We start from the raw sequence: 25,997 nt of genomic DNA, 5'->3' as shown, positions 1-25,997 counted from the left end.
GTTAGCTCCTTTTGGATCGACAAAACCTTCTGGTTGCATCATATACAACTCTTCTTTCAGAAATCCATTCAGGAATGCAGTTTTGACATCCATTTGCCAAATTTTATAATCATAAAATGCGGCAATTGCTAACATGATTCGGACGGACTTAAGCATCGCTACGGGTGAGAAGGTTTCATCGTAGTCAATGAAACTGCTTGGTAGTTGAAAAGCAACACCCGGCTCTCCGGAGAATCAAACAGCAAGGATGAGTTCGAGTTTGATCTTGATTTGGAGGCCCTCTGGATAGTTAGCTTGCGTAATTCGCTCATTCTTTTGGTCAGTGGCTGGTTAATTCAGCTGCTGATTCTGACACTAGCTAGATGCTGACACCATGTACATGTGTCAATTGTTTTTGATCTAGGAACTAACAGCTTTGCTGATCTCACTTGTATATGCGCCGCGGCTGAAGCGGATGGAGGAGCGCGAGGCCGGCGCGGCGGGGCGGGCCGGGGTGGGGAAGGTGCGCGTGTGGGGCCGGAGCGGGGCCGTGGTCGTGGAGGAGCGGACCTCGAGCTCACGGCGGCGCGGGCGGTCGGTGGTGGCGACGGGCACGACGGAGACGGAGACGGAGGCTCGGGCCGCGACTAAACGGTGCGACTCAGTCTTGTCCGAGTCAGCGTGCGGGCACGCGCCAACCGGCCAACGTGGCACCTGACGGGCGGGCCCAACTGGTCAGTTTCCCTGTCAATACATATAAACTGCATTTTTAGCCTCTATTGCAACGTCTTGCCTTAAAATTGGTACTGACACGTAAAAATCATCAATCTTGATACCAATCTACTTTCAATGGCTCAATTGTGATACTTCTGTGCAATTTACTCCCCTTACTACCCCACCATCTGGACGACACGCGCAGGTACACTGGGCACGCACGGGAGGGGAAAAAAAGAAAGGAGTTGATCGCCACGGGTGTCGGCTGGGCGGCGCGGCTTGCATCCCATCCGATGCAAGGCATCGAATCGCGCCAACCGTCCGCGTGACGGCTGCTCCTTTGTTCCCTCTCCACTCCTCTGCTTTCCCCTGCTCCGCCGCTCGCCTCCTCCTTTCTATATCCGCTCCAGAATCCGCTCCCGAGCCTTCCCGAGTAGTACTCATATGCAGCCGTGAGATCAGATCGACCGACCGAAGAAGAAGAAGGAGAAGCGAGGGGAGATCAGCCAGCGGGCGGAGGATGGCGGACTGGGCACCGGTGGTGGTGGGGGTGGTGCTCTTCATCCTGCTCTCGCCGGGGCTGCTGTTGGAGATGCCGGGGTCGCACCGCCACGTCGACTTCGGCGGCCTCCACACCAACGGCAAGGCCATCTTCGTCCACACCATCCTCTTCTTCGCCGCCTTCACCATCCTCACCCTCGCCCTCCACATCCACATCTACGCCGGCTAGATACCCATAGCCCACAGATTCATAGATGCGCCATGTAATCTGCTACTAGTACTAGCTAGCTCTTGCTCAGTCAATCGATCCCCTCCATGTAATCCGCTTGTAATCCCTGCTTGCTTGCCAGATCTCTCTGTACTGCCATCGGTTCAAGAAGAAGCGTATTGAACTATTGATTGAGGTGCCGCGCCATGCCTGTTTATTCATTTATTTGATTTGATCTGATGAGATGTCTTTGTCACCGTGTGGGGATCGATCTGTTGCAGCAAGTTGACTAGCGACTGGCTTCAGCGCTAGTCATCGATGGGCATGCTACCGGAGTTTGTTACTATCATCATCCACTTTCCGATTAATCTTTTTGACTTTGTACGCGATGGAATATGTATTCCTTGCATGGCTCATCAAAGCCACTGAAACTGAAGCATCTTTTGCCAGCCGCCAGGGACGAGCAAAGCTCCATCCACCTACAAAGCTCGCTCTGGCCTTTGTGAGCGAGCAGAGGGGGTGGATGAAGCCGAAATCCCTAATCCACATTGCTCTTGATCCACGGTGCTCTATACTTGTTTATGTACATATTTTGAACGTTCCCAAATCACAACCCCTCTCTTAGTCTAGTGGCAAGACGCTCCACATGCACACAGGTGGAGAGTTTGAAGCCCCGTACTCGCAGCTTGCTTGTCAACTTTTGGCGTCCGGAATTGGCTTACAACGAACGACTCCACGGATCTAAGCGGCGTTTGACCTTGCCCGGCGTTGATCTTGTGCCGAGATCCGTGTGCGACAGCAGGGAAGCCGTGCGCTGCGGTTGGCCTCCCGGGCGAACGGTCGCCATATAGCATTAAGGTAAATTTAACTTCTTATAAATCGTTAAAATAGTAAAAAATTACGAACTTCTTTTTGGGGGCTGCAAGATGGAAGAATGCCTGATGCGCGTGCCAAATTTGGTGGAGTTTGGACATTTGAGGAGCTCGTGGCAAAAAAAAATCAAGCCTATGAGAAAGTTTGAAAAAAAATACACTGTTGATAGCTGATTTTGTCTTTTTTGGCACGAGTCCCTCGAATGTCGTTTGCCCATAAAATTTTGCACGCATCCGGTGCATTCAAGCATCTTGCTTGCAAAAAAGTTTTAGAATTTTTTACTATTTATTTTTATTTTACTGTTCACTGGGTGTAGATAGCCTAGGCACCGTTCTAAATATCGGTCTTAAAACCTTTTTCACACAAATTTAAAGGATTCCAACAAAATAAAAACTAAAAATAACTAATCAATTTCGTTCTCGAGCTTCTTCCTACTGATGCAGCCGTCTGACTCACCATCGTTAGACCGAAGCCGGAGTCGCTGGAGGAAAGGTCGATGACATCCCCATCGGATGGTCCGGCCTCGTTGATAGCCCCCTTGCACAGCTCGAGCCGTTGGTGCTCCTCGACGAGGAGCTCCGTATGATTTTGACGGAGTTTCGCCATGTACGTTCACCACCTGATTCCCCCGCACCTCTCACTACCTTCATGTCGTACCTCGTCGCTAGCTCAGCCGTCTGAAAGGAGCTAATCCGGTAGTGATGGTTGGTGTCCCGATCCTTGATTTCTCACACCCACGCTCCCCATGGCCGGTGATGCACGTTGTAGTACTTCCTTTTCGATGGCGGCAGTGGTAGGTTGGTGGAGGAGAGGGGCCGTCACTGCGTCCTCGGGTCGGTTGCGCACCATGATGCAGATCCGCGCTCGAATTAACTGCAGCGACCTTTGATGGTTGGATCCTGCTATTTTGAGGGGGCACTAATTGATCCTTGGGTTGTGGCGTTGGATGTAGTGCCGACGGAGGTGCAGGGTGGATTTGGGCAGCGCCGACGTCAATGTGGTGTGAGCCAAGGAGAGAGGTGGTGCGGGAAGGGAAAAATTTATCCTAAGATCAAGGCACCGACGAGCGGCCGGCTTTGAGGGATCGACTAGAGATGCCTTAACAACCGTTTTTTTTTTACATGAACACTTGCACATTATTAGACAACATCCCCATGTGCACGTGTATTTCTTTTTGAAACTTCAAATGTGATCTTTGAACCGTTTAAAATTTTAGGCTCCATGAATACTTTTTTTTAAGGATCTATGTATGGATGGATGCTTGTATGATATGACTGCCTGCGGCCAAGTCCTTTTGTCAGGTGGAGAGATGATCAGTCGTGATCGTAACGTGTCTTGGCGTGCATACGACCGACTACACGAGCATCTTCATGTGGATGAGGTACATGGCTCCCTCCAAGTGACGATTTCGTCGCGTAACATCGCCACATTGTCCTTTTCCCAAGGTGCCGTGGAACAAAGTACACATCTACTGAACTCCCCCCCCCCTCCCCCCGCGGCTCCCGTGTCGTCCCCCGCGGGCGACCTGAGGGCGACTAGGGTTTCCCCCCGGCGCCGCCACCCCCTCCAGCATCCCCTCCCCTTGCCACCACCTAAGGACGCCCGGCAAGCCGCGGCGGCCCCGATGAAGGTGGCGGCGAGGTCCCTCGTCACTTCGTTCCCCTCGCGAAGGACCACGGACTCCGGGGCGGCGACCCCGGTCGGCGAGGCGGCGCGGCCTCTGCGACAGGCGGCGTGCGCGGGATGTGGCGGCCGGCCTCCTCAGTTGCTCGGGCGGCGCGGAGCCGGTGGGGGTGGTCGTGGCGCGGATTTCTTCCGATCCAGATCTGAAGGTCGGGTTGTTTTCTCCTCCTCTGCTCACTCCTCCCCTTCGGTTGTCCGCTCTGCAGCTTTGTCTGCCAGTTCCGGTGCCGGCGGTGTGCTGGTGGCACAGTCTGAGTCCGGGGGAAACCCTTGGTAGGCTCTCCAACCACGGCGGTGATGGCGCGTGCGCGCATCGCCTTTCTCCTTCAAGGCACCGCTGAGGACTCTCCTATCCATCCCCGTCCCAGATCCCGGGTGAAAACCCAAAACTCGTCTCGGGTTGGGGCGGTGGCGGTGCCCTGCGCGTCGTTCCCTCCTTAGAGGCGCCGCCTTGGGTCGTCTGGTTCTCCGGGTGAGTGGCGCTGAGGTAGGAGAGCGCCCGTCGGCTGCGAGTCCAAGCAGAGGCTTCTCCAAGCTTCGCCCTTGGGTCTTTGCAGCTGGTTTCTTCGACAATCCCCCCAACGGCTTTCCTTCTGTTCTGATGCCCGGGCGGGTGGCAGTGCAGCTAGTGGTGTGAGGCTACGGCGTGGTGAGAACCGTGAGCTATGCCTGTTCTGGGTTACGACCGGCACATGTCCGTGCTCTCGGGTGAGCGCCCAACGACCCGACGGTGCGGCGCCTTCGAGCCTAGGCGAGAAGAATGTGGGCTTCTTCGGCGTTGGAAGACAGGTTGCGGGGTCCCAATCCCATGACCCGGCTGCTCGCAGTGCTTGCAGGCCTTGGGCTGATCCCCGAGGTTACTCTGCTTTCATGCTCTTGGTGTCGATGTGCAGCAGGCTTCGACATTACTCGCATATCTTTCATGTCTCTTCCTTTGTGTGCAGTAGTGTGCGTTGCGTTGTAAGCTGCTCAGTCAGCTCCCTTGTATCTTTCGGTCGCTCTTGCTTGGTGGCCTTGTGTAATCCTAGCCGGTTGATGGCTTTGTTAATTCAAAGTCGGGCTCACCTCAAGCCTTCCTTTAAAAAAAAATACACATCTACTTACTACAGGATTACTACTACTAGCACTTATCGTGGACGCGTCCCCTCGTCCTGTCCTGTGACCGTCACCGCGAAACGAAATCTGCCCCCCGCCCCCGGCCCGTCTGCGTCCGTCCGTGCCGCTGCCGACCACCTCCCCCTCCCCTGGCGGCGCGTTCACCGGCAGGCATGCAGCGCAGGAGCCGAGGCCCAAGCCGTGGACGCGGTCGCCGCACGGCAAGTCGGCACCCGCCCCCACGCCCGCCAAGCCAGCGTGAGGCCCGCGTCCACCGAGGCCCCGCCACGTGGCCGCCCGCCCACACCGCGAGCTCATCTGATCTGATTGATGTGCCCCCTCACGCACGCGCTCCCTCCCCTCATCACTCCAGTACACAGTGCTACGGTTCGACAGACTTCCAGAGACGGACACCATCATCCACCGGCGAGGCTTCCACCTCCGACGAACCCGCCCCGCCCGCTCGGGGCCCGACACCATGTCCATCTCGCTGCGCCTCGCCATCCCCACCGCGGCGCCCTGCCCCGTGCCGCCGCGGACGGCCCGGCCCGCCGGGAATGCGGCCTGCTCCCCCGCCCCCGCCGCGCGGACGGCCGCGCTCAGGTCAGGGCTTCGCGCCCACCCGCTCCCCTTCCGTCCGTGTGACTCGCTTACCCACCGCGCCGGCGGGTGATCTAACATCTACGTACGCCTATGCAGGGGATGCGCCGCTCTGCCGATGAGGCCGCTGCCCCTGGGCGCGGGCGCGGCGCGGCCGTGCCGGGGCCGGGGGAGCGGCATCGTGTGCAACGCGTCGGCGTACCTCAGCCCGCCCACGACGCAGTGGGTCTCCGTCGCGGCCGCCGCGTGAGTGCCTCGCCCCCTAGTCCCCTACCCTCCTCGCTACCCAACCATAAAGCGCCTTTCTCCGGCGCGATTTGCTCGTGCAGAAGAAACGCATGCGCCTTTCCGTGCTCCGAATCTGTTCGTGCTTTTGCCCGCGAGGCGGCGAGTTACACGCGCGGGTGTTGGTTTTCTGCTGATGCTGGTGGGTGGGTGGTAACTGGTGCCGGATTGTGAGATGCGCGACGATCCCTGTCACACAGATTCCGCAATCCGTTGATGGTTACTCCTTCAGAGCCCACAGGACATTACAACAACTGTTGCATAGAGTTGGTTTCGTGATCAAAACGCATCGTGTGATTTCACAGCTCTAGGAGACAGGAGCAACATTAACACACTTTACAAGAACTAATGATGCCAGATTTTTCAGTCTGTTTACACCTGAACATAACACCGCGTGTTTAATAAACTAGACACATAGTTTACTTGCAGCACCATATGGTGTGACGACGAAGGATGCCAGATTGTCAGTCTGCTTGCACTTTGTATCACAGGGCAATGCATGGTTTTTCGTATTAAAAGTTTGAATGCCGTATAACTCGAATGCAGAAATTGACCCAAAGTATCAATTCCAGTCACGTTAACATCATCAGTCTGTTCAACATAACTTACAGGGGTTTCGGTCCGGTTGGTGACTTGCTTAGCTTGCCGCAGAACCGTAGTATATCTACTTTATGCTTCCGATGTATCGTAAGTAGAGTACTAGCGTGTTCATGTTGCGATGATAACTGTCAACGCCAAGGTGGTAATCTTGCTTCAGAACTTGAATGAGTTACTGGGGCTGTTCCGGCCATGACTCCAAATTGTAATTGTTTTCTTGAGGACGGGCAATCTTGTATGACTGAAAGTGATACATTCTTCGAAAACTCAGCTCCTACTATTCACCTTGTAGATTTTTTATTCTGCAACATATTTGGTTTTGTCATAAAATGATTAGATTATTCTGAAGAAGTACAAAGTGTAGCCCCCGCTCCTCAACGATTATTATTTGAGCATTTATTTATTACTCTTTTGCCTCTTGCAGAGTGCTATTGCTTGCTAAAGGCACTGGCATACACAAATCTTTCCTCGTGCCATTGTTTGTTCTGCAAGCACCTACCGCCGTGATCTCATGGATCAAGTAAGATTCTGCCATTTGGCCCAAAGAATTATCTGATGATACCTTTTCCCCTTTCCTTGCTATAGCTACTGGATGTTTATTCTTTTTGAGGCAAGAGCACTTACTTTTGGCCTACTCATCCTGTGGTGTCTACTCCTAATTTTAGGAGTGAATATGGGCTGTGGACTGCTTTTCTTGCGCTTGTGGTGCGTTTGTTCTTACCCTTTCCAGGTAGAGTGACAAGGAAGATCTATACGTCCTGCTTAAAATCAAGTATGATATTTGATGAGACATGGAACAGATATATGTTACTTATGCATGTGCGTCTGTCTATTGCAGGTGAGCTAGAGCTTCCGCTGTCAACGATGCTGGCAGTCAGCGTTGCCCCTTACCAGGTGATGAATGTGAGGTATGAAACATTCTCGCCATTTGGAAAGACATTAGCTGTACTGTTTGCCTACTGCTGCATATGTTAGGTTCTTAGCTTTTCAGTTTATGTCCTGGTTGCTACTTTTTCCTCATTCTCTCCGGTCCTACTTCCTATCTACAGGGGAACTCAAGGTGGCGCGATAGTGTCGTTGGCACTAGCCGCGTACCTCGCCTTTCAGCACTTCACCAGGACCGGAGGAATAGGAAAAGCCTTCGATCAGGGATCGATAGTTGCAACCATGGCCATCATCTGTATCGCAGTTATCAATGTGATCCTGCTGTTCTGAGTTGCCAAGAGCCTCTTCAGAGTGCAGATATAAATAAAAAAGAAACCTTGTAGCGCATCATCCTGTCCCATTTTGTAGCTTGTTTTATCATAATAAGAATGACCTCTGAGTTGTGACATGACTGATGGTATATATCTCCATGTGCGGTATTGTTTGCGCAGTAGTTGTGTCTTGTGTGATACAGTGTTAGTGTTCAGTTATTCCTGATGGCCAGTTTCTCTCCTCCTTTGTCGATCCTCTTGCTCATCTTGGCATCAAAACTTTGGTATCAACGGAGCGCAGCAGTTTATTTGTTACTCTTGCTTTTTGCAGTGTGCTATTGGTTGCTAAAGAGACAGGCATACACAAATCTTGGCTCATGCCATGGTTTGCACAGCAAGCACCTAGCAGTGTAATCCCATGGATCAAGTAAGACGCTGCTATTTGGTGCAAAGAGCTATCTGATACATTTCCCCTTTGTTTCACATAAGAATACTCTCTTTTGGCCTGCTTATACTATGGTATCAATTCCTAATGTTAGGAGAGAATATGGACTGTGGACAGCTTTTCTTGCGATTTTGGTGCGCTTGTTCTTACCCACTCCAGGTAGAGTGACAAGGAGGGTTCAAACATCAGGCTAACATTGATTGGATAATCGGTAAAACATACAACTGGGGTATGTTACTTACGGCGCATGCTTTATGCCTATGGCAGGTGAGCTGGAGCTTCCACTCTCAACAATGTGGCTTATCATCATTGCTCCTTACCAGGTGATGAGTCTGAGGTATGAAACATTCTCCCTATTTTGGCTATACTGTGCTGCTACTACTATATCTGTTAGGGTATTGGTTTTTGCTCATTCGCTCGGATTCCTACCTGCCGTGCACAGGGGAACTCAAGCTGGCAGGATACTATCTTTGGGGGTAGCCGTGTATCTTGCCTTTCAGTACTTCACCAGGAACAGAGGGTTGGGTAGAGCCTTCCGTCCGGGGTCGATAGTCGCGACCCTCGCCGTCATCTGCATCACAGTTACCAACGTGATCCTGCTGTTCTGAGTTGCAAAGAGTTCACCCCTTGTTGTAGGCCTGACTGTCGAGGGGAAGAGGAGGAGCTACTCCAGAGTGCAATCTACTGATATATGCATCTTCATGTACGGTATGCTTTGCAGTGGTTGTGTATAGCGTTCATTTATCCTTGATCCCCTTTGTTGACCCTCTTGTTTTTCTTTGCATCAGACTGAGTCGCACAGATAGAGGCGGGGCTTTAATTTTAGATTTTCTCTGTTCGATAACAATTTCACAGCCATCTCTTAGATTTTGATGACAGTTTTTGTCGACACGGGGTACAATCAAACTCAAAAAAGAGCAGGAAAAGAATCTTTGGAATTGAGGAGCCCCTTGATATAAGAATGTACTCCCTATTGAGTATACTTAGGCATATAATTTTCTCCTAAGTCAAAATTTTCAAAGGTTGACCAAATTTATGGAAGAGTATATAAGAATGTGGTGCATAATCCTTGTATGGCCTAACATCTTGTCTGAAGTGAAAATTTTCATGGTTTCAGCAAATCTATTGAAAAAAAAATTAACATTTATAAATATTGTATATCCTATGAGAATGCATTTCATGATGTATTTGATGACATTGATTATGTATTGTTGATGTTGACGTTTTTCTATAATTTTGGTCAAACTTTAAAGGGTTTGACCTGAGACAAAAATGCATATGCCTTTGTAAACCAAAAAGGAGAGAGTAATTAAAATCTATACTACGGATGTCCCGTGCGAGTGTAGTTCCACTTCTTTAATATAAATAAAGATATTGACAATGGAAGATGAGTTATTTGATTACTCATCATATCGTCGGAATAATGCTACTTGATATTCCAATTCCTCATCATATCATCGAGATCGATTTGACGTATTTTACGCTCTATGATATGAGCCGTAGTTCGATGAAAAGGTGCGGAAACAATAAAAGTTGGAAATTTCAAATTCCGGAAACAGAGAATGTACCCTGTGTTCCTCAAATATGCAGAGACGGCTTTTGAATCGATTTGGAAAATCGATCGTTGTTTTGCGCTTCATCAGATCCAAAAAGCGCCCGAATTCGAAATAAAAAGAGAAGTTTCCTGAAAGAGTTCTTTTGAAGGATCTTTTTTTTGCAGAATGCTCCCTCAGCTTGCATAGTTTCCTCTTTTCCATTCCACTTGTGGCAAAAAAAAAGGTGGAATCAGATTGAGTTATCATCTTAAAATTGAAATTTTCAAATTCCAGAAAAAGAGAATCTACCCCCGTGTTCCTCAAATACGCAACGACGGCTTTTGAATCGACCCGGTCAAAAATCGACCGTCGTTTTGCGCTTCATCGGGTCCAAAAAGCGTCCAAAATCAGAAAAGAAAAAAGGAAGTTTCTCAAAGAGTTCTTTTGAAGTAAATTTTTTTTTTGCAGAATGCCCCCTTTCACATTTTTCCTCTTTTTCATTCCATCCGTGGCAAAAAAGAAAAAAAAAGTGGAATCAGATTCAGTTACCACTCATAGACCGCGGCTCGCCTCCCCTCCGCTCCACCGTCCCTTGCATTTCTTCGCCGATTCCTCCTCGTCGCCCTCCCCTCCCCTGGCGACCTACCAGCGCCGCCCAGCCACCGCCGTGCCCTAGCACAGCCTCGCCGCCGGCGGCCTCGCTCCCCATACCCCTCCCTCCCCCCGCCTCCCACGCGTATCCGTCGCCTCCTCCGCCTCCCGCATCGCCGCGACCCCGTCCGATCCCGAGGTACGAGCTCCAGCGATTCGCCAGACCCTCGCCGCCGCCCACGAATCTCGGGCGCGCCGCCTAGATCCGCCCCCGGTAGGCCTCAGACGAGCGGCGGTAGCTCTAGCTGCGTGCCTCGCCTTCTTCCAGCGCCTCGTCGGGAACGGGCGGAATTTTGGGGCACCATAAATTCCCTTGACCGGCCGTATTTCAGTAGAGTTTCGGCCCAGAGCTTGATTGATTCGTCACGTATGTGCTTGACGAGCTTGTCCGACGGAGTAGCTCATAGGTTGGCCGGAGAGAGGGAGATCATTCGTGTATGCAGTATCTCTGTTCTCTGCACTGGGTTGTCTCGCAGGTCATATATCAGACGCAAACGATTGCAGATCTTGTCACGGTATCATTTAGCGCTCTTGAAATGTTGATTTACGATACATAGAGAGGTTAACTCGTAGGTGCTGTACTTTTTTTACTCGTTGGCTTTAAGTACTTCTATTGAAGTCCTGGGGTATACTTATGTACTCCTACATTTGTTGGGCTCAGGCTGACTGCCTTCATGCAGTCCTGTCAAGGACAATAAGCCTTGTTCAAAATGCTGCCATTGCCACTTTTGCAGTTATTGCTTGCCCCACTCGCCGTACCTGACCGAGCAACAACCTTGGTTCAAGATGGCATACCGGTGTTAGGTTCGACGCTAGGACTTAGAACCGCTTCTGCAAGACCTGTTAAACAACTGGACCAGTGTTAGTTGGCGTCTGGTTCTCTTCTCCAAAATAGAGATACCCCAGGATGGGTTGCACAGTTTTATTTACCTCTCCATTTTTTCCAAAGTAAATTTTGTGTATGTCTTATTACATTGACTTGCCAGTACTTATTTATGTAAGCATCTTCTTTGTACTGCTACATTATGGTTGAAATTTTGTGTATGTCTTATTACATGGACTTCCCAGTACTTGTTTATGTAAGCATCTTCTTTGTACTGCTACATTATGGTTGAAAATGTCAATATATTTCCTAGAATACGTTTCATATTTATTCCCAATTTGTGTATGCCCTTGTGCTTTATGGCTGCTAATTTGTATGGCATCGGGATAAATTATCTGATAAGAAATCTATCTCCTTGTAGCTTGTTTGAGCATCCGTTCGTACAATATGTCGGAGAAGCCATCTGATGAGACGACCGGTCAGGTGAGGCCTGAAGGAGATGTTTCTGATGTGAAAGTGGAAACTGCCGACCAGAATAAAGGAAATGAGATGCCATCAGCACAGCAGGAGGTATCATCTTTTGTTAACGATTGTAATGCTTAACCTTGTGTGCTTGCATGTTTCCATCTGTACGATTTTACTAATTTACTTTCTACTGTAAAACTGTCAAAAATATATTCTTATCTAATTTACTTTCTACTGTAAAACTGTCAAAAATATATTCCATAAGCACAATCCGACTTTACTGAGTATTTGCAGGAAGCAGTAATCAAGAAAAAGTATGGAGGGGTACTGCCCAAAAAGTCACCACTCATATCCAAGGTATCATTGCCTTAAATATATTACTACCTATTAGATGCATATATACACTTTATGTCATCTATGTATAAAGCAGTCAGGGAAGTTTGATCAATTTTAGCTCCATATCCATTAGTTTCACCCGTGTTAAAATGTATCAGGACCATGAGCGAGCTTACTTTGATTCTGCTGATTGGGCTCTGGGAAAGGTATTGTACTGTTCTTTTCGAAAGCTAAATGGATTTTGAGGAAGCAATGCAACTCCTACGCGATCTTGCTCACCTGATTGTTTGGTTTCCTGCAGCAAGGAGGACATCCTCAAAAGCCTAAAGGCCCGCTTGAAGCACTTCGACCGAAATTACAGGTGCTAAAACTGACACTCATTGTTTGCAAGAATGTGCTTACCTTGTATTATACCACTGTTGATACTGTATCTGTTTGACATTATCTGCTAGCTCTTTCATTAGTGTATTTGCTGGTCTTTCTATGTTAACCCAATAGATACATATCCATTTTTTGTTCTAGTATTTAAAATGAACTCAGTTCAAGGTTCCTGCCCCCTAGTTCTGTTACTCCCTCCGTTCCTAAATATAAGTCTTTTTAGAGATTCCACTACAAACTACATACAGATGTATATAGACATATTTTAGAGTGTAGATTCACTCATTTTGCTCCGTATGTAGTCCATAGTGGAATCTCTAAAAAGACTTATATTTAGGAATGGGGGGAGTAGTAATTCTTTGCTTGTGGAGCTGATTTTTGCTATCAGACGTGCTACACTACTACTGTTGATACTTTCTCCGTTTGGCACCAGCTGCTAGCTGTTCCATTTGCGCATTTGGGGGTCTTTCTAGCAATCCAATAGATCACATATCCAGTTTTTTGGCCCAGTATTTAAACTGGATTCAGTGTCAATTACATGTTTTGTTACCTCATTCTTGTTAATAAGTCTTTGCTTGTGGAGCTGATATCCTTTTGCTGTCAGATGTGGTAATAATTATGAAATTAACTTGCATGCTACACTGAATTTATTTGGTCGCTTACATCTTCCTCGATCTTCCTGCAGCCTACCCAGCAGCAAGCCCGTTCACGACGATTCCTTCATGCATCTACTGACAGCGACGGTACTTCATATTTACAAGATAGCAAGCAAGCAATCCAGTACATTTATCTTGCCATCCTCACAAGCATCGCTTTGCCATCTTTGCCATTGCAGAGGGTGCCAACTCGCCTACGGAGGCTACGACCCCGAACCAGGAGTTCACCGAGGAGGCCAAGGCAGCCGAGAACAAGGAATCCACCGAGTAGCTCCCATGTCCTTTTTTGAACGGAACTCTGCCATTTGCTATGCCCATGCCGTCTCGTTGCTCTAGTAATAAGAACTGTGGGCGCCCTGTAACCGCTCGCTGAATTTTGAACTGAAGTGTCGCAGACATGCCGTTATCCACCGCGCTATGCCATTCCATGGCTGTTGATGCCTGTAACAGTTCGGTATGGGATCGGGATCATTATGATGTCGCACCGAGTGTCGTCCGGGTCGGACAGAATAAAAGCATGAGCCTGAAACTTATACTAGTACTGTGTTGAATGTCGAACCGGCTGCTGCCTGCTGTCTGAACTCCCCCGCTGTAAGGCTTACCGTTTGAATTCTGTGGAATTTCATGAAGGAATCGTGCAATTCTGTTTGGTGTGTTGGTGTATGGTGTCTTGGAACCCTAGCGGTTTCGCTTGAAATCGCCGAATTCCAAACGTGTTCATGACATGATTTCTAAACACGGTTCGAACTTATGACAAGATTACTGAAGAACGTTTACCTCAAATCTGTTTTTTTTTTCTGTTTGGTTTGAAAAGAACATAGCCCAACGTTGAGAGATTTGTTTCTTTTTTTATTAATAAAAAGCAGAGATCTGATAGATTATTAAAAAAAACTGAGATCTGAGAGAAGAATATTGAGTCGAGAGATATCTGATCGATGATATTTTTTCATGTGTAGAAATATTCCACTTATTTAACGGGCCAGGATCGGACGCTGACACGTGAGTCCAAGGAGCACACGCTGACCTGTGGGCCATAGGCCCGCTAGAGGCCCTTGGAAGTATCAGAAAATAAATATTCGCTTACCCAAACCCTAAAGCCCCCTCGTCCCGTCCTCCTCCATCGCGTCGCACCCAACCCTAACCCATCCCACCCTCGCGCCGCCGCCACCGGATCCATCCGCACCGCCGCCGCCGCGACCATGGGCTTCGACGTGGGCGTCGTCCCCTTCAACCCCGACGGCTGGGGCCCTCCCGACGCGCCGGGCGCGGCGCCGCTGCTGGGTGGGGCCGTCGCCACGGCCTCCATCCCCTTCGCGCCCTTCTCCCGCTCCGACAAGCTGGGCCGCATCGCCGACTGGACGCGCAACCCGGGCCACCCGGGTGCGCACGGCCACCACGCGGCCGCCGCCTCCCGCGACTCGGTCTTCGACTTCTCCTCGGCCGACGACTCGCTCGCCGCCGCCGCCGAGGACTCGTCCTTCAGCCTCGTGGACGCCAAGCCGCCGCCCAAGCACCCGCGCTTCGGCCCCAAGTGGCGCTTCAACCAGCGCCCCCAGCTCCCCCAGCGCCGCGACGAGGAGGTCGAGGCCAAGCGCCGCGAGGCCGAGAAGGAGCGCGCCCGCCGCGAGCGCCACTACCAGAACCACCGCTCCCACCACCACCAGGGCTTCCGCGGCAACCAGCAGAACACCGCCAAGCCCTCGGTCGACATCCAGCCCGACTGGACCATCCTCGAGCAGATCCCCTTCGCCAACTTCACCAAGCTCTCCTTCGCCGTCAACGACCAGCCCGAGGACCTCCTCGTCTGCGGCGCCGTCGACTCGTACGACCGCACCTACGACCGCGTCAACCCCAAGACCGCCCGCCGCCTCGAGCGCTTCAAGAACCGCCAGTTCTTCAAGATCACCACCACCGACGACCCCATCATACGCCGCCTCGCCGAGGAGGACAAGGCCACCGTCTTCGCCACCGACGCCATCCTCGCCGCCCTCATGTGCACGCCCCGCAGCATCCTCTCGTGGGACATTGTCGTGCAGCGCGTCGGCAACAAGCTCTTCTTCGACAAGCGCGAGGGCTCCCAGCTCGATCTGCTCACTGTCAACGAGACTGCCCAGGAGCAGCTCCCTGAGAACAAGGATGACATCAATTCCGCGCCGGCTCTTGCTGTCGAGGCCACCTACATCAACCAGAACTTCTCGCAGCAGGTGCTGGTACGTGATGGCGAGAAGGTTACCTTTGATGAGCCTAACCCATTTGCCTCTGAGAATGAGGAGGCGGCGCCTGTTTGCTACCGTTATCGCCGCTGGAAGCTGGACGATGATATTAGCATCATTGCTCGCTGTGAAGTGCATGCTGCTGGTGTTGATCCGACTGGTGCTCGCCAGTTCCTCACGCTTAATGCACTCAATGAGTTTGATCCTAAGATTACTGGTGTTGACTGGAAGCAAAAGCTTGAGTCCCAGCGTGGAGCTGTGCTTGCTACAGAGCTCAAGAACAATGCCAACAAGCTCGCTCGCTGGACTGCCCAGGCTTTACTTTCTGGCGCTGACATGATGAAGCTGGGTTATGTGTCACGTGTGCACCCCCGCGACCACTTCAACCACTCCATACTCACTGTGATGGGCTACAAGCCAAGGGATTTTGCTACCCAGATCAACCTCAACACTGCAAACATGTGGGGAATTGTCAAGTCGATTGTGGACATATGCATGAAGTTTGAAGAGGGCAAGTATGTGCTTGTGAAGGATCCTGCAAAGCCACAGATGAGGATCTATCAGGTTCCTAATGATGCGTTTGAGAACGATTATGTTGAAGAGCCACTTCCAGAGGAGGAGCAGATTCGTCCGGCTACAGATGATGTCGATGCTACTGCACAGGAGATGGATGCTGCTGCCGAGGCAGAGGCTAATAAAGCAACTACTCAGGGTGGTGATGGTGAGAAGAGTGCAGATGCGGCTGCTGCTTGAAGGGTATAATGGGCCATCTTGCTTTATCTAGATAATGTGTATTTTCTGTTTTATGATCTGTTTTTGTGGATTAAAGAGTTGAACTGCCTTGTCTTGATACAGTGGTCTTATTTTGGTCCATGAGAAAACTTGTTACTCTTAAATTTCGTTCTTAGATGTGCTATAAGCTTAGCACCTACTGTTTTGGATTAATGATAATGACTATGCTGGTAGTTGAATATTGATTCTATGTGGTTGATCTGCTGTGTATGTTTTAGCCATTGCGTATGCACATCTGTTTTTTAAGCATTGCCACCAAATGCATCATGAAAACCTTGTGGCACTTAGTAACTTAAGATTACCCTGAGTTGTCTTGCAATTTCCATGCTCTGTGGCAATGGCTAAGCTTGTTACTGTTTGTTCGTCTTTGTTGCAATTGTATATGGGTTGATAGTGCTTTTAAACCTGTATCGGCTTAAACACTTTCTATGTACTGCTGATAGTTTTCCATCCTATACCAATTGGGGGAAAGTGAACAGCTTGTTTAAGCCTTTATATGCTTTCTTCAACAATCACTTTCCTCCCATCTAATCTGACACTTGTGTGTATTTTTGCGCCATTGTTGTATGTTTCCATGACAGCATAAGAATACGCTTGCCTTTTCTGTTCTTCATATGGGATGAATGCTTCTGAATCTATCTGCATTGCATACGAATTTGTTTCACTTTTTTCTCCCTTGTTGCCTTTGCCGGCTAAGCCTGTATCGGTTAAATGCCTTTTGCTGTGTATTTCTTGCTGAAAATAGGCTGTTGTGTTGAGCTTGATAATCTCTTTTGCCAACAATCATTTTCCTCTCATTATCCTTCATATGGGATGAGTGCTTCTGAATCTATCTGCTTTGCATACGAAGTGGTTTCACTTTTTTCTCCCTTGTTGCCTTAGCAGGATAAGTGTGTATCGGTTAAATGCCTTCTGATGTGCATTTGTTACTGAAAGTGTTTCCTGCTATATTAATTTGAGGAAAGTGGGCAGTTGTGTTGAGCTTGATAATCTCTTTCGCCAACAATCATTTTCCTCTCATTTCGAATGCATCTCATTGTTATTTTTATGCCTTTGGTATCTGCAAGCTTTTCTTTTGATGAAAATTTAGGAAACTATATGATGCCTGGAAGCTTATTCTCTGCCTTCAGATTTCTGCATCTTTTGAGCTCTGCGTGCAGGACTAGCATATTTTGCGTTAGTTCATATTTGATCTATGCTGAAATTTTAGAGGCATATTTGTTCATGCTTGGCTAGTGATGAAAAACCTATTAATCATACCATCTTTCGGGACTGATCGGTTGCTATGCTTCCATGCTGTCTTTCTGCAATTCTGAAGCCAAATTGAACAGCTTTTGAGTGTCTAGTTGAAGTGTCTTGCATATTTTAATGTGTTAATTTTTTGGACAGCGCGTGATCCAAATTTATTTTTTTGAGTGCTACAGATTCCATCCCAACTCTTCCCTTTCTTTTTACTCAGTTATTGCTTGGTTGTGTGGTATGGATGAAGATATGCACTGGGCTCCGAGCAGCAAACATTGCTGTGTTCTGATGGAGATGCATTTGCCTAGATAGCATTGTCTGACCGCTCACCATTGTTGCACTTCATAACCATTTGTTCATTTATTAAAGCATGGTCTTATCAGGGCTGCATTGTACCAAGGCTTGGGTTCTTTGTACCATTGTCTTGCTTGCCAGATTTGGTTGTAGTTAAACTACCAAGGAAGGAAATCTGGTCGGCCTGCCCATGTTAATGGGCAACCCGCTTACCAACCTTCCTACATGTCTTATCACCATTTTTTTCATGAGATCCTGTGAACTCGTAGCGGAGGCCGGAGGGTGATCATCAGTGCTACCTTAATGTCTTCTATGCAATTCTCAAGTTCTGGACATTGTGGTTTGTTGTAGCTGAGACTACCTCATTCCAGCGTATAAGGCATGCTTGCTTTCACTAGAAACTGCAGGATTGTTGTCTGGAGCATGCTGCAATTCTGTGTGCTTGTTTGTCAACTTGTCTTTTGTCCATTCTTCTTGTGGGATTTCGCATCGGGTTATAGGAAGGTAACGATTGATATTTGGTCTGATGTGTTCTTGTGTAAGTGTTTTGGTTTGTTAGTGGCCAAGGATTAAACTAAATTATAGACAAGCATATGTCTGAATTTTCTTCATGTGGAGCGATCTAATCTTCTCTATGAGGCCAATAATCTTGGTTGTTTCTTCATATGCAGTTTTTATCTGATGCGTTTGTCTCCGTGAATCTTTGTTTGGTATTTCTGTCATGGCGAAGTATCAGTGAACATGTCTTTTCAATGAAGGCCAAGGATCGAAGGTGGAATCCCTGAGAATCCACTTAAACGTGATTAACAAATAACCCGCTATTATCATAACGATTAGCCAAAATCGTTTGAGGATTGCCTTACCCAACTCCACCTAACTCTCCCACGTCCATGGGCTGCTGCCGCCTGGAACGCCACGGCGGCTCTGAGACTTCTCGCGGTGGCGGAACCTGAGGCACGGTGACCACAACTGACGGAGTCACGGGCGCGCACCACGTCAGCGTCCGAACAGGCAGCATAACCGATGATGGTGTTTTCAATCTGAGTGATTGATTGATCTGATGGTTACAGGATGCCATTTATATGGTCTGGAGGGATACGACGGTTCGGACAAGATATCGGTTCCAGACCAGATGCGTTTGTGCGGGAGGCAACCGCACGACGGTTGGGCAAGGGGAGATTTCCCCTAATTACATTTGTAATTAATCTTAACACTTCCCCTAATCTACGCTTGACCATGTAGAATTGTCTCACGATCTTCTAGGTAGGGCTATCATCTTAAAAGATTCTTCTCCAAAAAGTTCTTCATGAAAACTTGATGAGAACCTGGAACATAAACTCACAAAGAGATAGCATAATATGATGTCATAAAATAAGGATATCTCAAGAAGGGACTCCTAATCACCACTTGTCATAAGAATCCATCATCTTGATTAAGTCTTCTCCAAAAACCCCGTGGGAAAAATATGAGTAGTAGTGTAGGATATGTTGCTAAAACTCCTTCAAACCCAATGGAAAAGAAGAAGAAAAGGATGCAAGATATAATGGTTATTGTCCCTTTTAACTCAATACGAGAAAACTCATAGAGTTTAGAGGAAACTTTTTGTCTCTTTTTGCACATGATCTTGTGTTGATATTACCTCATTAAAAAACTTTATGAGAACATGTATAATAAACTCATGAAGGGAAAAAGAGTATAATATGATGCATTGAACAGGAACAATTTAGGAAGATACTCCCCCTGATTCTTGCAAATTTCGAAGCCGTCACACACCAATTCCAAGAACATATATCTGGAATGTAGAAATTGATAGAGACTTCGTGAACAAATCAGTCATATGGTTTGACTTGCAAGATATGCAATATAGCGATATTGCTTATTATGTAACCTGTTTGCATCCGGATAACACAAGAAACATTATATTGTTGAGATAATGGTTGGTGGATGTAGCCATGAGGTCTATTTCAAAGACTCTTCATGAGGGGCTATCACATCTAGTAGGAACACTAAGCTTGACTACGATCTGCCATATTAGGGATCTGATCGATGTATCCAATAATATCGGTGTTCACATTTCTGTGAAACTGGAAAACCAGGACAAGATGTTTGATGCCTTGGAGATATCGAAAGATATTCTTGAGTACCAACCAATTGTGTTTGGTGGATCCAATGGCATTATGAAACGTTTAGTCCCAATATCTCATTTCCATCATCTCTTGGTCTAAATAGATCTTTCTCTTACGTCTAGAGAATGAACTACCATGAGAGTTATGGATGGATAAGATTTGTCCATAATGAGTTTCTCCAATATAATATGGATATAGACAACATGGTGTACCATAATGTCTGAATGAAGATGCTCAAGTTGTAGTAACGAGCGGTGTTTTGGTTTACCCAAATCCTTCATTTTAAACTCCGTCATTTAGATGATTACATGTGTTGTCATCGTAGACACACAAACATGGATAATCATCATTGTAGGAGTAAGCCTTGTGCATAAGGAACTCACTACGTCGGTTGTACCATATGTACCGACAACAATAAATCGTATGGTGACTTACTGATTTTACATAATGCATGTTGCATTTTGTATTTCGATTCAGAATTGAGATTCCATCGGGAATCAATCATATATGTCTGAATCTAGTGATCCACATGGATATGTAATCACTACATCTATCAACTGCAAAGATAGATGATTTTGTGCTGCCAATGATATAAGTTATCAAAAAAAGATTCCACCTCTGGAGAATAGTTGGGTATCTGCGTGAACCCTTGTGCTACAATACTTGCTCTCTGTTTCACCACCTTGTTGTTCTCAATTCTGTTTCTAGAACAAAACTGGTGTAGGTATTGCTTATGAATACCTTTCCATTATTGAGCAAGATCATTTCTACCTAGATTATACCCTTTGCTTGAGTTCAGTCCGAGTGTTGTTCACACTTTGCCATGGCCATGGTCTTTGAATCTGAATCACTTGAAAGGTTTTTGCAATCTGGTTAAGAAATGTATGTCGACATTTGTAGACTTCTGGTTATATGTTTCTCCAGAATCTATATATCAATATATAGTTGATGGAAATATCGTTACCCATGGTGCTGCTCGCGATTTCCCAATGCGATTTAGTCAGGTATTCTGATGTCCCGGTCATTGTGTGCACTATGACCTGGGTTGGTGGCGGTCTCCCGTCCACTGGGTGTATACTACCCATTAGGTGTCTGTCAACGTGAAGTTGATTTGCATTTACTGATTCACAGGCTTTGATATCCTTACTTGCGAGAAGCTGAATCCTGATGTGTACTTCTGCCATACATCCCCCTGTTGCTTTGAACGGGGAGTGGAGTGGATTTTGTTGGTACCTCCACTCTTTCAGGCGTACTTTTGCAGGATAGTAGGATTGTGTGACACCTTTATAGTCAGTAAATGAATCTGGCAGGTTATTTGCATTGTGTTGCAAATCTTCTGAACGCATGGTTCAGATCTTTGAGTACGTGGATTTGAGGCAGAAATATGTTGAACATTCCACTAATTCTTTGGCATTCTTTATGGTACTTGAAATCTTCCACTAATGCCTGGAAATGTTCCTCATTGAATCAGCATACTGGCCTTGAATAACTCCCCATGGAGGGGCTTGAAGTATTGACGGAGATACAATTATTCCTCACATAGATCCCAACTATATGTTGATGGGCCAATGATGTATGCCGGGTGGTGATATCGGTATGCAACCGAATTACTACAGATGGGAAATACTTGGTAGATTTCCGCGTATCAAAGATAGAGGAGAATAACATTATTCAGTTTGGTCATGAGCGTGTAAGACTGCATGACTCCAACATAAAGTTGGTAAGTTGCAATTTCAAAGTAAAGATCATGTAATGAGCTCAATTCTTTGGATGGGATTCTACCAAACCATTTTGAGTCTAAACATCAAGACAAATTGCTAAACTTCAATCCGAGGGCCATAGAGAAGGCACTCAAGGAGAATTTTGCAATGATATCCATTCGATTTGCTTGAAATCGATGTCAGGATAATGAGCCAATGGTTTCATGTGAATAAAGCACACACTTAAGACGATCATGTAGATATGTCTTTTAGAACCATGGAATACCTGAACAGTCTACTCAATGGTTGGGAAGAGCCACTTACCTCGACTTGATGCATTCAAGGAGTCTGAATGGTTCAGCATATACTTTAAGGTGTGCGAGCCTTAAAATTTGCCTCCCTATGTCACATGTATTGCACACAAAATCCAAATATTATTAGAATTTAGCATCATAATAATCATAAACCATTGGAATTGCTGATAGTTTCGATTTCAACCCAATGTCAATGATGACCAAAGCTAGAATGCCAAGTTTGTCATGCAAAAGACACTCTGGAAAGCTATCTCGCACGCAACATGTGCTACGGGTTCTGTAGTATGTGTAGTACAACCCGGATGATACATAGAGAATGTGCTTGCCATATCCGTTGCATATGGTAAAGAGAAGTTATTTCTCTTTGTTGTCATCATAAGTTTCGCTATGGAAACTATTTTGACGGATACCTCCATAGTTTAGTAGGGTACGTGTTAAACCTGGGAAGCAATAAAGCATCCTGATGTTACTCAACTACCCACAGGGATAGTAAATATGACTCGAGTTGAGCCAACAAATACCTCATCGCGTATAGCGATTTTAAAACACCCCCTTTCTCTCAATGAGAGTGGAAACATTGGACTTTCCCAAGTATAGAGTTTGTGGTTCATATGTCCACAAGGCACATCATTTTTCATCAGATTGACTCCCGTAGAAATCTATATACAGACATGAAGCTTCTCAATATGAAAATCACTGTCAGATATATAGAATACATACAAATGTATTTGTACCAAAGTGCTGATACAATATATTATGATATACAATATATGATGACAACAATATGTTGTTGTTACAACATCATAAATGGGTAGTAATAATATTGACCACTCAGGAGATTGAAAGACTATTCATAGTCTCCAAACATGTCGGTTGAGGCATATTCAACCATCACATTCTCCGTGCCCATAGGATCCCGTCATCACTGGTGATGTCGGGTTGAAGGTTGAAGTGAGATTCAAACCTTTGCCCTTGAGTTCATTGTATCCCAGGAATTGCTGATACAGAATAATCAGATGCTGAGATCTAAATCTAATGCCTTATAATGTATAAGACAACATTTTTCTGTTAGCAGTGTGATGCTAACCAGAAGTGATTCCTGGATTGCACAAATTATCCCACGAGACACAAGAGCGATCATGATGTCCATGGCCCAGATAGGCAGTGGTGGCCATTGAGGGCGAATGCCTCAAATTCTATAGGCATATGTTACCGCTATGGGTGAACCAGAGATAATCAATTTATGGTCGGTAAATTGAGGACCATCATGGTTGATGTTGTAATGAACTTAGCAAAATCAATGGGTATTTCAAGAAGTTATCTTGAAACCATTAGTGTGAATCTCAAATTGCCAAGTATGACATCTTGAAGATAATCTTCAAAATGAAGTAGATCTTATAGCACTAGGGAGTATAATATGATGAAATCAGTAGATACTCACTCGTAGTGCCTTATGTCATGACTTAGTAAAATGTGTGGGAGAGCACTTTGTAAAGCAATCATAATATCGAAAACGATAAAATGTATGCTTTATCAGTAGTCATCAATAATCTGCGTAGGCAGTAGATCCATATGACTACCTTATGATCCCAAGCATCAATTTGACGAAATCACTTTGATTGTTGCATTGTATTTGCAAGAAATTGAAAATTTCAATTGCAAATAGACGTATTAATCTCGACATGGGTTTAACATGGAAATAAATACATCATAGATATATTCCGAAATACATCATACTCAACGGAGAAATTGTACTGCAGAGATACTCAATTTATCTTTGCAAGAGATTAAAAATCTCTATTGCAAATGGACGTAATTAATCTCAACTCGTGATAAACGTGGAAATGTATTACATCAACTTAAGATCTGGAATACATCTCAGTACTCAATAGAAAAACACTACTGATGTAGTGAATAATAATGAGGCTGCAAACTTGGTGTTCAAGTGAAAAACTTGAATTGTATAGACCCCAAATTAAAATGAGATGATCTTGTATCAAGTTGCAAGATAATTCAGCGAGGTGAATTAATAATTTGCGAGAGAAAATTGGTCTCAATTGCAATGAGATTGTTTTGCGAGAAAATAATAATTCTCAATCGCAAATTAATATTGTTGTGCGAGAAAACTTAATCTCAATCGCGGAAAACATATTCTAGAGAATTTAGTCTAAAACAGGAATAGACCACAGCTAGAACCACTGTTGCTAATAAGTGAACTAGTATTAGTACCAGTGAAACGATCAAGCAACTAGTAGACAATAAACAAATACACGGGCTGCTGGTGATTCCCTGCAGCATGTACATGGCCTGGCCACGTAAGGCAGAGCGCACATGGCCACGTTCGGTAGTGCCTTGATTTCCTGGTCCACCGCCGAACAGATAAGGAGACAGACTAGAGAATAAATCCCCAATCTTCCTGGGACTCAAAAAGGCGGAGAGCCGGAGAGCCCATGGCCGACACCACCTCCACGCATGCCGCCGGAGCAGCGTTCACCGGCGACGAGATGTGTTCCCGTCGCGCTCGTCCTCATCCGAGGATCCGCCAGGGAGCTGCGTCTCGGGCGCGACGCCGTTCGTCAGTCCCAGCGCAGTTCGACCGCCCGTGCAAGGCAAAGGCGGAGGAGTGGCAGGCGCGACGGCCCGACAGTGTCCGCGTCGACAACCACATCGCTGGCTTCGGCTTCAACAACCGCAGGGGTTGGAGACGGCAGCGCCGCGGCCTCGTTGTCGTCGTCGTCGATTATGACGACCTCGTCCGGCTGGCCGGTGCTCAAGTCCCGGCACGGCGGTCGATGGCGGCCATGGTGCGGCCGTAAAGCCTCTCCGTGAGAGTGCTCCAGCCCGCGTTGGCGGGACAGGTGCGCGCGAGGGCGCGACAGAGCGCGGGAGCGCGGCGCGGCCAGGCAGCGGCCACGGGCAGGAGGGCGCGCAGCCGGGCGGCCGGGCGCGGGGGCGCGTTGCAGCGCGGAGGCCGAAGGCGATGGCGCGACGCGCGGCATGGCCGGGCGGAGCCGGCCACGGCCTGGCTCGGGCGGGGCGCAGCACCTACGCGGCCCGGAACGGCCACGGCGCGGGCGGCCGGCGACGAGGGGACGATGCGCGGTCCGGCGGTCGTGCGGCAAGTTTTGAGGCCTGGTGCTCTCGGTTACGAGCGTGCTTTTTTTTCTTTTGAAAGTTGGTTACGAGCGTGCTGAGAATCTAAGTGATTGATTGATCTCATCGATGGTTACAGGATGCCATTTATATTTACTCAAAAAGAAAAGAGGATGCCATTTATATGGTCTGGAGGGATACGACGGTTCGGACAAGATATCGGTTCCAGACCAGATGCGTCTGTGCGGGAGGCAACCGCACGACTGTTGGGCAAGGGGAGATTTCCCTTAATTACATTTGTAATTAATCTTAACACTAATCTGTTAGTGCTGGATCTGAACTCCCCTGTAGTTTGAGGATTATTGTTCGGTGGTGATGAAACCACTGAAAATCTGAATACACAACTTCTAATTCCGTGCACAATTTCAGCTTGATAAAATGTTGGCACAAAGCCCACAAATTAACATCTTTGTAAAGTTTTGCACAGTTTCAGCTTAATAAAATATTGGCACAATGCCCATTCAGAAATCATGTAACACATGAACCAAATAAGCAACTACTACCTCCGTTTGGGTTTTCAAGTCCCACGAACCGAAGCACATGGACCAATCCATGATCTGCTGTAACCACGCTAAGATATTCTAGCAGAGCGAAGGGCCAATGATCTTCGCCCGTAGTTACTGCATGCTTAGGGATCCCACCTTTAATCTGCGGTGTCCATTATAGGTTTGACGGCTCACGTAGGAATTTTCAGATTTCCCTGAAAATCCATTTTCACTGGATACTTCGCCTTCTGTCATTTTCGTTCCTGTCTTTAAAGCTATTGGTTTTTCAAGGTTGAATGGTGATCACAAGTGCATAGTTAATATGATCAAATAATGATTACTTGAAGAAAAATAGTCTTTTGCTCCTATCTGACGACCTTTCAACCTCACCTCTTTTTCAGGAGAATCAAACAGTTTTGTTCGTAATATATTTTTGCATTTTACATGTAGAACTTTACATTAATAAGGTGTAGATCTCTTGATTACTTGGAGGATGGTCACGATTGATATTTGCTCTTGTTGGCCGTAACTGGCATCTACTTGCTTGAAAATTCACTCAATATGATCTTCCAGGTGTCATTATGGACCGCTATGTTCTTGCTGAGCTCCTGTCCGTTTGCTATTGAGTTTCTTCTGTTGTTATTATGATCTGTTCTCT

General features: G+C 47.0%; 4 protein-coding genes and 5 non-coding genes across 10 annotated transcripts; all 9 read left to right on the top strand.

The window, feature by feature from the left end:
* Positions 1-959: 959 nt before the first annotated feature.
* Positions 960-1,591, top strand: LOC123181716 (uncharacterized). The gene has a single exon (XM_044594041.1). The coding sequence runs from the start codon at positions 1,214-1,216 to the stop codon at positions 1,421-1,423; it is 210 nt and encodes a 69-aa protein (XP_044449976.1). The 5' UTR covers positions 960-1,213; the 3' UTR covers positions 1,424-1,591.
* Positions 1,592-5,245: 3,654 nt separating this feature from the next.
* Positions 5,246-9,309, top strand: LOC123068612 (cold-regulated 413 inner membrane protein 2, chloroplastic). 2 transcript variants are annotated; one of them, XM_044491228.1, is made up of 10 exons: positions 5,246-5,656; positions 5,753-5,899; positions 6,960-7,055; positions 7,201-7,265; positions 7,374-7,443; positions 8,063-8,158; positions 8,271-8,335; positions 8,444-8,513; positions 8,619-8,879; positions 8,965-9,295. In XM_044491228.1, the coding sequence occupies exons 1-9, from the start codon at positions 5,532-5,534 to the stop codon at positions 8,782-8,784; spliced, it is 900 nt and encodes a 299-aa protein (XP_044347163.1). In that variant the 5' UTR covers positions 5,246-5,531; the 3' UTR covers positions 8,785-8,879; positions 8,965-9,295. The 2 variants fall into 2 exon arrangements, with proteins under 2 accessions (XP_044347163.1, XP_044347169.1); XM_044491234.1 differs by having other exon boundaries at positions 5,391-5,656; positions 8,619-8,884; positions 8,965-9,309.
* Positions 9,310-10,253: 944 nt separating this feature from the next.
* LOC123068623 (uncharacterized) lies at positions 10,254-13,668 on the top strand. The gene is made up of 7 exons (XM_044491236.1): positions 10,254-10,501; positions 11,607-11,755; positions 11,945-12,007; positions 12,145-12,192; positions 12,288-12,347; positions 13,050-13,107; positions 13,200-13,668. The coding sequence occupies exons 2-7, from the start codon at positions 11,633-11,635 to the stop codon at positions 13,289-13,291; spliced, it is 444 nt and encodes a 147-aa protein (XP_044347171.1). The 5' UTR covers positions 10,254-10,501; positions 11,607-11,632; the 3' UTR covers positions 13,292-13,668.
* Positions 13,669-14,106: 438 nt separating this feature from the next.
* On the top strand, positions 14,107-16,210 carry LOC123068603 (eukaryotic translation initiation factor 3 subunit D). The gene has a single exon (XM_044491217.1). It carries the CDS (start codon positions 14,220-14,222, stop codon positions 15,984-15,986), a length of 1,767 nt encoding a protein of 588 aa, XP_044347152.1. The 5' UTR covers positions 14,107-14,219; the 3' UTR covers positions 15,987-16,210.
* A 196-nt stretch (positions 16,211-16,406) lies between these two features.
* LOC123073626 (small nucleolar RNA snoR135) lies at positions 16,407-16,554 on the top strand. Its single transcript, XR_006435711.1, has one exon. It is a non-coding gene; the product is annotated as a small nucleolar RNA snoR135 (small nucleolar RNA).
* A 349-nt stretch (positions 16,555-16,903) lies between these two features.
* Positions 16,904-17,048, top strand: LOC123073618 (small nucleolar RNA snoR135). Its single transcript, XR_006435710.1, has one exon. It is a non-coding gene; the product is annotated as a small nucleolar RNA snoR135 (small nucleolar RNA).
* A 206-nt stretch (positions 17,049-17,254) lies between these two features.
* LOC123072339 (small nucleolar RNA SNORD96 family) lies at positions 17,255-17,346 on the top strand. The gene has a single exon (XR_006435056.1). It is a non-coding gene; the product is annotated as a small nucleolar RNA SNORD96 family (small nucleolar RNA).
* A 158-nt stretch (positions 17,347-17,504) lies between these two features.
* LOC123073611 (small nucleolar RNA snoR118) lies at positions 17,505-17,592 on the top strand. The gene has a single exon (XR_006435708.1). It is a non-coding gene; the product is annotated as a small nucleolar RNA snoR118 (small nucleolar RNA).
* An 8,034-nt stretch (positions 17,593-25,626) lies between these two features.
* Positions 25,627-25,720, top strand: LOC123072587 (small nucleolar RNA snR60/Z15/Z230/Z193/J17). The gene has a single exon (XR_006435266.1). It is a non-coding gene; the product is annotated as a small nucleolar RNA snR60/Z15/Z230/Z193/J17 (small nucleolar RNA).
* Positions 25,721-25,997: the final 277 nt, after the last annotated feature.

This window comes from Triticum aestivum, chromosome 1A (genome assembly GCF_018294505.1).
Source record: "Triticum aestivum cultivar Chinese Spring chromosome 1A, IWGSC CS RefSeq v2.1, whole genome shotgun sequence".
NCBI classification, from domain to species: Eukaryota; Viridiplantae; Streptophyta; class Magnoliopsida; order Poales; family Poaceae; genus Triticum; species Triticum aestivum.
The sequence above is the reverse complement of the archived record's forward strand: the minus strand, read 5'-3'. Positions and strand labels throughout refer to the sequence as shown.

What these genes read in the sequence shown, in the direction of transcription:
- LOC123181716 (XM_044594041.1), top strand. Translation starts at nt 1,214, where the DNA reads ATGGCGGACTGGGCACCGGTGGTGGTGGGGGTGGTGCTCTTCATCCTG.
- LOC123068612 (XM_044491234.1), top strand. Translation starts at nt 5,532, where the DNA reads ATGTCCATCTCGCTGCGCCTCGCCATCCCCACCGCGGCGCCCTGCCCC. An exon ending in GCGCGGACGGCCGCGCTCAG is followed by an intron (nt 5,657 to 5,752) that starts GTCAGGGCTTCG and finishes ACGCCTATGCAG; the next exon opens with GGGATGCGCCGCTCTGCCGA. An exon ending in GTCTCCGTCGCGGCCGCCGC is followed by an intron (nt 5,900 to 6,959) that starts GTGAGTGCCTCG and finishes TGCCTCTTGCAG; the next exon opens with AGTGCTATTGCTTGCTAAAG.
- LOC123068623 (XM_044491236.1), top strand. Translation starts at nt 11,633, where the DNA reads ATGTCGGAGAAGCCATCTGATGAGACGACCGGTCAGGTGAGGCCTGAA. An exon ending in TGCCATCAGCACAGCAGGAG is followed by an intron (nt 11,756 to 11,944) that starts GTATCATCTTTT and finishes GAGTATTTGCAG; the next exon opens with GAAGCAGTAATCAAGAAAAA. An exon ending in CTGATTGGGCTCTGGGAAAG is followed by an intron (nt 12,193 to 12,287) that starts GTATTGTACTGT and finishes GGTTTCCTGCAG; the next exon opens with CAAGGAGGACATCCTCAAAA.
- LOC123068603 (XM_044491217.1), top strand. Translation starts at nt 14,220, where the DNA reads ATGGGCTTCGACGTGGGCGTCGTCCCCTTCAACCCCGACGGCTGGGGC.